Consider the following 12,422-nt stretch of genomic DNA (forward strand, 5'->3'; position numbering starts at 1 on the left):
CCAATAACATCACTGTAATAATCAAGTAAAACTCCAAAAAATCATAAACAAAGTACTAAATGTCTCAACATAACCCCAATTTCTCGAACACAACCCAAATTATTAAAACAACTCATTCATTTCATCAACATTCCAGAGAACAAAAACTGGACTACAAATGCTTCCAAATTGTCCCTTGCTACCTTGTGAACTGCAATTTTTCTTCTTTTGCTCACTTGACTCTGTACGTTGAGCCTCCACCATCTGCTATTTCGATTTGGATGTCGCAGATCGATGCTTCAAACACAAAGTAATAGATATGTTAGATCATTCAGCAAAATGTTCCAACACGACTATAAATGCTACAACACTGTAAGCTGATGCCAATGGTTTTTAGAACTTTTCACAAAACCCTAAGAATAAGAGTAGGAATAAGTGAAGCAACATTTTACAGAATGACAACACACACGCAGTTATGCCAAAACAGTATACGAAATGCGAGACCACAAACAATACTGAGAGGACAAACTCCAAAATGTCTCGAAATTATGTAAAATGCTTAAAAATGGTTTGAAATATTTATAAAATATTTAAAGTAGTTTTCTTCTTAAAACAAAGAAGAAATTGAAAATAATTTGGGGCAAAAATAGTTTTCTTCTTCTGCTCCCTAGCCTCTGTTGGTTGAGCCTCCACCATTGGCTCTCTCGTTTTCGATGTATACGATCGATGCTTCACACAAACAGTAACAGATATGTCAGGGCATTCACCAAATTGTTCAACACTACACTGAATGCTACATCACTATAAATAATGACAGATCATTTTGCAATGTGTCTACACAATAAGCCTAGACCAATGGTCTACACAATAATGACAGATCATTAAGTGAAGTAACATTTTACAGAATGACAACACACTAACAAATATGTCAAACCATTATATGAAATGTGAGAGCACAAACATTAATTAGAGGACATTCTCACAGATGTGTATAGACTAACATACCTTAGCTTGTTTAGGACTCGCTACTTTCTTGCCTTTTTTGCTAGGCCCAGCGGATGATTGCTCTTCACTAGCCCTCTTTCTAGGGCTAGCCCTTACTGGAGTCTGTTGTCTGCTTGCTGGAGCATCTCCTTTTTTGGTTGCAGCTTTAACCATCTTGGTAAATTTATCTGCAAAATTTGTTATGTTTGTATTAGACACCCACATGTTTGAAACAAGCCCAAAATGTATGTACACAACCAAAATGGCTAAACATAATACTAATTTCTTTTACACAACCCTGAATCTTAAAAAAAACCATTCATTTCATCAACAAAGCCAAACCCCCATAAATCCAAATCAAAGTACTAAATTTCTCCACAGACACCTAACTTTCGTATCAAACCCCTAAATGTTAAAACAAACCTAACCTAGAAACTAGATGAAGATTCATAAACACCCAAATTACCTTCTGTGAAGATGCATGCTTCTGAAATCACAAACAACTATCAAAATGGCTAAACATAATCCTAAATTTCTTTAACACAACCCAGAATGTTAAAACAAATTATTCATTTCATCACCAAAGACAGACCCCCAAAAATCAAAAACAAAGTACTAAATGTCTCCACAGAAACCTAACTTTCGGATCACACCCCTAAATGTTAAAACAAACCTAACCTAGAAGCTTGATGAAGAACCATAAACACCCAAATTACCTATAGTGAAGATGCATGCTTCCGAAATAACAAAACAACAACTAAAATGTTTTATCACAAACTGTAGAGCAACTTAACCCTAAAACTTTTTTGAAAAACAACCCAAAATATTTTATCACAAACTCAAGATCAGAGTACTGAACTTGAAATAATAAACCCTAATTGTTTGAAAACACACCCAAATTTTCGAACACCCCTAAAACTGTACCAACAACCCTAAAATATTACCAACAAACAAAGATCTGAAAGAAGAAACCCCAAAAATGTTCTAACAATCCAAATAATTTACCAACAACAGAGAGAGGATCAAGATTTAGAGGAAGATTAGAGGCGTACCTGTGTTTGAAAGAGAGAAATAGAGAGAGAAGCACCAGATTTGTTGAAAGAGAGGGAAATAGAGAGAGAAATAAGTAGATCAAGTTGCTTAAACTCCTTTTCACGAGAGAGAGAGAATCGCCGGTAACGTTTCGGTTCTCAGTGGTTAATGGCTGCAATGGTTTCGGTTGAAAAAGAGATAGAGAGAGAGATAGAGAGAGATGGAGAGGAAGCGTTTGAATGAAGAGTGATAGAGAGAGATGGTTTGTGTGTAATCAAGAGAGAGGGTTTGAATGAAGAGAGAGAGCGCGGAGACCGAGAGAGAAAGAGAGAGGCTGGCATGTGAGAGGGGTTGTGTCAATCAAGTCAGGGAGAGAAAGAGAGAGGCTAGTTGTTTGGGCGGGAAATGAGTGTGGGACAAGAGAGGTAACGTTTTCTTTAGGAGGGATAGGAAGGTAATCTAACATTTTGGGTTTTTTTTGGGATATAATTCCCTATTGGGTTGGATTTCCTATTTGGGCTCCTTTTTTGGGCCTTAGATTTATCCTCTCCAAATATAAGATATTTTAAAATTCTATTTCGGTGGAATTGCATAAATCTTATTCAAAAGAAAAACGATACGATAGTATTCGACTCTTATAATATGTCCAGTCTTCTATATTAAGGATCTTATTAGAGAAGTCGATGAAACACACACGATCCATCATTCTAAACAATATTATTCATTTATTTTCCGAACTCTAGATGTTTATTATATAGTCAGGATAAGAAACTCCATCAAAATATGTCTATTTTATGTGAAGTTCTCAAACCTTCCTCTATGAGTATAAAATATACAAAATATCCACTTAAAAAGAGTCTTTGAGATAATAAACTAATGCTATAAATAAGACATAAATTGATATTTGCTAATTAAAGAAAGGCTACAATTATAGGGGGGTAGATCTCAACTATACCGTTTCTTTATCTGAAAGGGAATAGGAATTATAATATGCCCCCACTTTCTTGAAATGAAAGCCAATTTAGGTTTTATAATCTTATCTTGTCGCTAGAAAAGTCTTCATAAACTCAACAAACAACTCACGAAAAAAAACACAAGCAACTCACAAACAAATTGAATACTTGCCGTCTTGTGGACCAATAGATAATAAGGAAAAATATTGTATTAGAGTTGGATAATGTATTCACACTCCTAATCCTAAAAATAGTTTAGCAAAGTTCATTTCTGAATTTGTTTTAAAAATATATAGCTTGTTATTTATATAAGGTATATCTTAAGAACTCTCAAAATGTGTTAGGTATAGTTGGCAAAATGGGCTAAATGTACTTAGACATTATATCCTTAGTAGACTTACTAATGATTGTGTATCAATCAAATTTTTGAACCTGTTACATTGACCTCTCTTTCAAATCTCTTACTACTCTTTGAAGACTTATTTCTATGTTATTTATTAAAGGGTTATTTCTCTAATGGCCCCCAACTTTGTGACCAGCTTCCCGCTTGGCTCCTTACTTTACGAGAAATACTCATGTTGCCCCCTTTCGTTATAACACCGTTACTCTCTCTCTCTTCCATTTCTTTTCTCTCTCCTCCAACATGTTTTCTCTCTCTGCCACCTCATTAAAACCAGCCACATCATCGTCTTCAGCGGCAGGGTCGCCGGCCGGCCAAATTTCTGGCCGGCGACCTTCAAACTTTTTTTTTTTCTCTCTTCTCTCTCTCTCTCTCTCTAAAAAAAAAAATTAAAAATTCTCTCTCTAAACTCCGGCGGAGGGAAACCTTTGCCGGAGCTAGGTCTGTTCATCACGAACTCTGGTCACATTCGAATTCTGGTCACATTCTGGGTGTATCTTCCCAAATCTTCGAATTCTTGTCACATTCTCTGAGATCCGGATGATAATTGTATGACATGTGTCACATTTTCACAATGTTAGACTATTTATTATAATTTCAAACTAGAGTCTAAAGTAACACGATTAAAAGTGAAAATACTAGTAACACGAGAAATTTTGAACAAAAAGAAATGTAACATGAGAAATTACTTAGTGTATAGGTATATGATTTTAACATAGAGATGCCTTACGTGGTGCGTAAAATAGTAAGGAAGATTTTTGGACCACATTAGCATTTGGAGAAGCAAATGAAGGCTAGGGTTATAGTATAAAGTAGCTTATAATACATGTAATATTCGAGTACGGGTAGAACTGATTTGATTAAATTCTACGAGCAACCTTACAAGAGCCAAAGTGCAGACCTATGTATATTTGAAATCGCTAACTAAGCTATCTTTTATAATTAGATATATAGTATCCGATATCAAAATTGTTTGTAAGAAAATTGAAGTAGGTGGACTTAGATGCCAAATTTTTGGTTGTTTATTAGATAAAAAATTAAAAACTACTACTAAAAAAACAAAAAAAAAAAGATAAAAACTACTACTATATAATAACTCGTAATTAAATCAACTCTATAGATCACGGCAGACTAGATTAGCAAAACAAAACATTAGCAAAAGATTTGCTAATTTAATATTTGAAATTTGATACTTTCTGTTAGTCTTTTTCTGATGTGATACTTTTTGTTAGTTATAGAACTTTATTAGTGTAGTAATAGAATAATATCGGAGTGGTTCAAGATATTTAAGCTAAAGTGGTAATTTTGTACACTAAATTTTCTTAGCTAAACTTACAAAATCCAGTTCCATCAATTGTAGGTGAGTAGATACATTCTTCTATTCTTTGTTTTCTATCAAAAGAGTATATATATATATAGAGATTTAGTCATTTATGCTATTAGAGTGCCCTCGGAGTCGGTGTCGACCTTATAGTGAATTTAAGCCCGAGGTTTTAGTAATGAACCCGACGTCCCTGGGTATGCAATGGTGCCCTCAATGTTAAGATAAGTCATAACTCTAAGCCCATGGGCATAGCCAAAGAGTTGTTAGTAATGATCATGGTTAAACACATTCGGATTTTAAGTTTCATCACATCATTGGATTTTCTTCTTACAGTATGTGGTTTTCTTTATCATATTCTTCTTTTGGTTTACTTATTCTTACATTATATATTTTCTTTTCTTTTATTTTTTGGGTAAATCCTTGTGTTATTATTCAATACGAGTTGTTGTTTTACATAATCTCGTGTTCTGGACTAAAACAAGTAAATTTCTTGAAGTAGAGTTAGAAATCTTCCATATATATTCATAAGCATGCTATAAGAAGACAAATAATATGTACATTTTGTACCTAACGAAAACAGAAATACGTGCGCTAGTATCTGTTATGAGAAAAGTATTAGACAACCCGTGTACATCTTATGTTAAAAATTTACGCCGTTAGTCTTTTCTCTTAAAAATGAGACCACAAAATCAATATATTTTCATAGAATACACAAGAATCACAAGGTTTAAGGTGAAGCCAGCCTTAAAAAGGGACTTTAAAAAAGTGATTTTAGGGATTTGATAATATTGAATGTTGACTGCCCTTAACCAGAATAGGGAAACCAAAATCACGGAGTACCCCCTTTTCGTTGACAAAGTAAAGGTTGTCATGGGAACGGAGCCTTGCTCGTGCGGGCACGGGGCGCGAATTACATTAGATTTTTTTTCTCTCTCCACTTTCTTGGACCATTATGGGTCAAATTACATGTTGAACAAATCAATTAGGTGGTTGATACATCCGAAACAACTTTATGGACCAACAACATTGAATATGTGAAGACTCGAAAAATAGAGTCACGACAGAGAATCACGGACGTCTGATATATTTTCATAAAAGTGTAAATTCACGATTATTGAATTCGGATATCAAAAAGTAGATAGATAGGTTTTAGGCCAGTAGTTTAGTTGGACTTTTGACCGTTTCTGTAAGAGTTTCAGTTCGACAATCATCGTATTCAATCGATGTATCAGTGCCTTTGTAATGACTATCGTAATCAATATTAAAAAACACAAAGAAATGTAGGTCCTCCTAAAAGCACCCGACCTTTATGTCTTAAGCAATTGGTTTATTAGTTTGACTATGGTAAATGAACATTGACCTGGACACTTTATAAGTACCCACATATTAAGATGTTATTCTATCTTTTTACTTTTAAAATAATCAATAACAATTCTTCTCAACTAATTTTTAGCACAAGAAAATTTCCAATGATGTATATAAACATTTCTTAACTTATTATTTGATGCTTGAATGCATCATGTATAAGGGTCAATGAGTGCTTGTTAGATAAGCCGTATATTTGCAAACTGTTTGAGAAATAACCCGAGTGCTAGTATAGTAGTTTGCTTATAGCACGAAAGTCGAATGCCTTTAACCGCACCAAAAATTTATTAAAGAAGCTGAGGTTGTGATATGCATTAGTTATTTTAGTAAGGTGCAAGATTTGAGTTGGAAGAATGTTATTAAATTTGTAGAATTTCATGTCAGTAAAATCTTGCTCCTTCTAGTTTATGACACGATGGACTAGGTCATTATACAGTTTCCGCTACTCGAAATTGAAAACTATTTTACAGTAAATCAAGTTTGCCAAGTTAGACAGTTAGAAGACTAATCATTATCGTATCCAATAATCCAATTCTCACCAAGTCAAACCCTAAACTAGATCTTAGTACTTGGAAAACTATATAATACCCCATTAAGAAAATGTTTTTCGAGACAAAGAGGAGACAAAAGACTAAAAAGAGTCGTTGACTTCAAAAAAAAAAAGATATACTAGTTACATAAACAATACCCAAGAAGTGGTCTTGAATTGGTGAAATTAACCTTTGGAAATAGTACACTCTAAAATTATAATTACAAATCAAGGCCAAATACACACTACATTTGATTAATCATTCTAAAGCAAGTTGTTTATGACGATTAAGATCATTTAAGTAGGTAGAAGAAGTGTAATCATCTAAAGCACAAGCATCAAAGAGAAGTCCTCCCTTTCCTACTAATGATTCTTCTTCTCTTGCCATCACTTCTCTCTCACCCTTGAGAATTTGAACCACCTACACTCAAAAAAAAAAATTCACAAATAATTAAAAGAATTAAAAATAACTTACGAAAGTTAAAAAATTGAATTTTGTAAATTAGTCGAAATGTAACAATAGCTTTGCGACGAATCACAAATGGATAGCAAAAACATTTACTTGTATAATCTAGAATTTTGTAATATACTTAAAAAGACCAAATTTGATCTAGAATAGAAGAATTTATAAAGAGTCGAAGAGAGAAGGGGGCAAATTACCCGACTCATTAGTGGGCGCATTGTTGATACATGATGAATGCACATGGAAGCAACCAACATCACATTTTTCATCTCTCCAAGCATGTAATCTTCTCCTAATCGAGGATCGACTAATTCCATTATTTTTTTAGTTTCCAACAATGGCTTCGCCTACAAGTATAAACACGAAAATTAAATTAAGCAGTTTAACAATTAGAAAAATGAATAACAAAGTTTAATTAAACCTCTTTAAATATCTTACCCAAATAACAAGGCTCTGGCGGCTAGAATCAATAGCACGACGACCAGTTATAAGTTCTAGTAGCAAAACACCGAAAGCGAAAACATCTGTTTTCTCATCGACAATCCCATGCATGAAGTACTCTGGAGCCAAATACCTAAGATGTTTAGGAATAAAACAAAATCTTAATCCAAGGGTAACTTAAACTTATGAAAGCAAATGAATTTCTAATGCACATTTAACTCACCCAAAAGTGCCTTCTATGGGGTACACAATGTGGTGAGTCCATTTATCTGGAAGCCACTTGGCGAGACCGAAATCAGATATCTACATTGAAAAACCAACAAATTTTTCCATTATAATGTTAAAAAATGTTTTACAAAAATGGGCCCAATCGCGAGCCCCTAATTCGGCTACTGTTTCTTGGTTTTCTTTTTGTGGATCCCAGAGAGTGGAAGCGAAACTAGAGGGGGTAAAACTTGAGAAGTATGTAATCAAGGAGGTGATAATAGTTAAAACTAGAATAGTGTTACCTGAGGTTCGTAATCTTGGGTTAGTAAAATGTTAGAAGCTTTAATATCTCTATGAATGATGCGTCTGTGGCAGCCCTTATGAAGATAGTTAAGTCCTTCTGCTACACCAACTGCCACTTTATACCTTATGCTCCAATCAAGTGTATTCTCTGAACCTGTGGGTTAAAAAACCACTTCATTAGTTAGCCCTAATAATGGGATTAACTATGTTATACAATATGGCCATAAAGAGGCCCATTATCAAAATTATCTTGGGTCAAGGCCTGGTAGTGAATCAAGATTTGGGTAAGGAGAGATTTATCGCACTAGGAATCAAACTTATAGAGAAGTTGTGTTTTAAGGTTTGGACTGTAGAGGAAGAATAAAGAGCGAAAGTGTTTTGCTCCCCTTCAAATCAGTAAGGTTGAACGGATTTTGTGTACCAAAATTGGTTCGAACCCATCAAGTTTGGGTCAAACACAACGGGGTGGGTGCTTGTTTTGAGAGGGAGCGCTTTTAATAATTTTATAAAATACGGGAGCGTCAATAACCAGGAGGCGCACTGTTAACGCAAATGTAGGCGCCAATAAAACTTCCCTTGGGTGATCTAGGATATCAACCAAGGGAAATTCTATAGGCGCTGCCAAGGGCCTTTGAGTTGGATTCATGGGGCATTCGGTTAAGGTGGTCACATACTTCGCTCGATGGAGCCCAGACTCCGCCGCGCAAGGCAACAGCATGCCTCCCAACGGTGCCTATGATCAATGTGTTAGAGGACACGAAAAACTTGGTGGGAATTTCAGTGGTTTTTCCTTTTTGATCTTGAACAATAAATTTGACTGAAGTCATACTAGAGTGGCGAGTCAGACACTCTTACTCTGTGTCATTTCACCATGCTGAGTCATATGTTATTTTTACATTTTTTTTTTTTTTTCTGTTATAATGTTATTTTTACTTGAGACGATAAACAACTATATATTTTGTCTTCAAACGGTAGCAAAATATAAGTAGTAGAGGAAGAGAAAAAACCATGTAGAAAAGAAGCAAGGCTGCCATGAGGAGATAATTGAAGAACAAGATGAAGACCTCCTTCAACACCAAAACCAATCAAATGAGCTGCATTTGGATGATTGACATGAGCTATAATTCCAAGTTCTGTCAAGAAATCTCCAATTCTAATTTCCTCCTCTTTTCCTTCCTTATCTTTCTTCATTAGCCTCTTCACTGCCACAATTTCACCATCCACCAAACACCCTTTATATACCTCCGCATGCCCTCCCTTCCCTATCAATTTATCTGCACATATTTTACAAATCCAATTCATGCAAAAATGATTAGTGCTTTCATTGGGGCCAGTCTGCTTCGGGCTCGACTCCATTTGTATGGGCCGGATGTGGGCCGGCCCAACTTAACATCAATTGAACTCTATGTGACTAATGGCCAGCCTGGCCCAAGCTCGACTCGATTCAGATGGGCTGAATGTAGGCACCTCTCAACATCAATTGAACTCTACACGGTTTAGCTTGGTCCATCGTAGCTTTAAACAAGCCAATCTGGACCAATAATTGATGCAGTAAGTTAAAGAGCCCAGTTAGTGTCGGACTGCCGCTGAGGCAGGCCAAACCGTGCTACTTGGTCGGGTTGTCGTGTCACGACCCTGTATAGGAACAGTCTAAGCGACGGCCACCTTATTGCGGGCCGGGCCGGTCCAGTCCACATTTGTCACCACAATACCTAATGAGAGAAAGAGAGAGAATGTGTGTGTGTGTGTGTTACCAGGGCTGAAGTTATCAGTAGCAATGGCAAGTTCTTCATAATTGAAATTCTTCCAAGAAGGTTTAAGACCTTGAGGTAAACCCATATCAATTTCATCTTCAGCACTTCGAATTCGAGCTAATTTCCTATTCGAATGTTTTCTTGTTATTTCAGAGCTATTAATCAGCAATGGAAGACTTGAAAATCTTCTAACTGATTTCTTCTTTATGTTTTGAATAAATTTTCTCCATAGTAATTTATGAGATTCAGGTACTAAATTAGTAGCTTCTTCTTGTTTTATCAATTTCTCTTGAGCAGAAGAAGAAGAAGAACTACTATTTGTGCTGCTGCTGGTGCTGTTATCTGTATCAGAACCCAAAACTGAGATTTCTAATACTCCTCTTGGGGAGCTAAAATCTGTACTGAAATTTGATTCTTTTGGACTATCTTGTGAATCAGTTTCTGGGTTTGTATCGGTGTTCTCGGATTCTGCATAAACAAGAGACAAGATTAACCTAAAATTCAATGGCGGTCGCCGCGCATATATTAGACGATAAAATTTGAGTAATGATAGAGAACAACAAATAATAAACGGATTTTGGGTAGAAATTGTATATGGTCTCTCTCGGTTCGTGGTTCAGTGGATCAAAAACACGAATCACAGCAAGCTACATAAGATCTCTTCCCAGAGTCTGTTTAGGTTTTTTCTTTCCTTAACATTTTCCATAAAACTTCTTAAATCCTTCCATTTATTTGGTCAATTCAAAAAAAAAAAAATCAAAATAGTACTAATATGGCTTAAATGAACAAAAATTACCTTCTAGACTTTTAAAATTATTCTGATCTTCACTAAATTCTTCTGTTTGAGAATCTGATCCTGAAAATTCTGGGGTTAATCCAGTTTCTACATAATCATCAACAATAAATTAACCTTAATCCAAACTCTGTTAATCACAATTAGGAAAAGAAAAAAAATACTGAAAAAATTTGAGAAATTTTGAAAAAGAAAAAGATTACCTTCTCCATTATTCATTTGGATTTCTAGGTTTTTCAAACTGAATTCACAGTCTGAAGTCCTCTGATTATCACACAATCTGAAACCATCTTTAGACTCTGTTTCTATCAATCCATCTTTTGATTCAATTTCTGGGTTATTTTGGACTTCTCCAAATTCTTCATTAACAACACAAAAAACAGAGTAATTTGAGTACTACTAATTAAAAAGCTCTTAAATTACTAAAAATTTTAATCAATTTTTGTACCTTCTTCAGCTCCCATTAGAATGATTTGATTAAGGTATTCTTCTCAAGATCACAACTGATGCTAAATCTGTTTAATTAAATCTCTGGGTATTTGAGAGAATAAAAAAATCATTCAAATTAAGATCAAGAACAGTTTTTAAATTGGAAACCCATATTGAAAGAAGATAGAGAATTTATTAAGAGATAAGAAGAATATAGTTGGAGTTGGTTATTGTGGAAAACTCAGAGGAAGGGCAAAATCAGTTTTTTGGATTGGATTATTTGAAACCCCAGTAATTGCTATTTATAGTTCTTTCTTTATGTTCTAGTTATGGAGTTAATTATTTTTTAATAAAGAAACTTGTGATGAAATCTAGACCGTTGAAAATGTCATTGGAGATTTTAGGATATTGAGATTTGATGTTTGTACTATATTTTTTCTCGAAGACATACATAATGATTATAACACTAAGTTTTCCAACCATACATCATTAGCGTCTTTTTATCTATATATGTCAAATAGTTTTAATATGTTTTGGTGATTGGATCACGATGTTGTGTGGAAAGACCTATTCATCGTCGAAGAGATGGACATGGGCCATATCTAAATTTCTTCGTCTTGTATATGTGTATACAGAAATGTAACTAGAATAACATTTTGGTGCATCAATATTAACACATTTTGTAGCTCTTACAAACATGTAGCGTATATTAGTTTGTAATGTATATTTCTTATATGTTTCATTAGAGATGTGAGGATGAGAACTTTGTCGTTATCCCGTTTAACAAAACATTGATAGAAAGATTAAGACAAACTTAAATATCGCTGATTCACATTTACGCCATTAAAGTAACCTTAAAAATTACTTCTCAACAATTTTATAAAATCATTTTCTTGAATTTCAATTGTAAGTCGTGTGGGTGTATATATATATATATATATATAGACAGATCCAAATGAATCAAAATACATTATTAATACCTTTCGCAACAGTCACTAGAACATAAATAACAAGAGTTTTGTGAAAATGAAGGATGCAATCATATCATTTAGGAATGCCTGATAAGTGTACCTTACGTGATTGTAGGCATAACTAACGCCTTTCTTTTGCCACACACAAAAGGAATAATCCGTTAATGAGAAGTCAAAATGGGTCCATGTCTTTCTTAACATTTTTCAGTGGTGGTTCCCACTTTGTTGCCTAACCCCAAAAATTACATTTTTCATTTTTTTGTGACAAGTGTATTTTTTTTTGTTACAAACGTGACAAGTGAGCATAGTCACGTGCAATTATCACGCGTGGCCGCTTGTTTTTTCTTTTTTCTTTTAAATGAGATTTAGATTAACTTCTTCATGATTTTTTTTTTGGAGATCCTTCTTGCATATCTGATATCTCACATGGACCCATAATAGTTATATACCCTAATTTTCATATACTTGATGGAATTTACTAGGGAATGGGAGGTC

At 34.5% G+C, this 12,422-nt stretch overlaps 1 protein-coding gene across 1 annotated transcript; it reads right to left on the bottom strand.

The window, feature by feature from the left end:
• Window positions 1-6,657: 6,657 nt before the first annotated feature.
• LOC147541322 (receptor-like cytosolic serine/threonine-protein kinase RBK1) lies at window positions 6,658-11,230 on the bottom strand. Its single transcript, XM_086637571.1, has 10 exons — window positions 10,976-11,230; window positions 10,731-10,886; window positions 10,531-10,617; window positions 9,735-10,202; window positions 8,988-9,254; window positions 7,980-8,134; window positions 7,694-7,773; window positions 7,468-7,603; window positions 7,227-7,376; window positions 6,658-6,987 (listed from the first exon to the last, which is right to left on the bottom strand). Exons 1-10 carry the CDS (start codon window positions 10,989-10,991, stop codon window positions 6,826-6,828), a joined length of 1,677 nt encoding a protein of 558 aa, XP_086493697.1. The 5' UTR covers window positions 10,992-11,230; the 3' UTR covers window positions 6,658-6,825.
• Between the last annotated feature and the right edge of the window lie 1,192 nt (window positions 11,231-12,422).

This window comes from Eschscholzia californica, unplaced genomic scaffold (genome assembly GCF_041429995.1).
Source record: "Eschscholzia californica isolate CP2 unplaced genomic scaffold, dmEscCali1.0.p SCAF_4, whole genome shotgun sequence".
In the NCBI taxonomy this organism is placed as follows: Eukaryota; Viridiplantae; Streptophyta; class Magnoliopsida; order Ranunculales; family Papaveraceae; genus Eschscholzia; species Eschscholzia californica.

Excerpts from the sequence above, each read along its gene's own strand:
- LOC147541322 (XM_086637571.1), bottom strand. Across the intron at positions 10,618-10,730 it reads CCAAATGAATAATGGAGAAG|AAACTGGATTAACCCCAGAA; the intron begins GTAATCTTTTTC and ends ATGATTATGTAG. Across the intron at positions 10,203-10,530 it reads TAATTTTAAAAGTCTAGAAG|AATCCGAGAACACCGATACA; the intron begins GTAATTTTTGTT and ends TTGTTTATGCAG.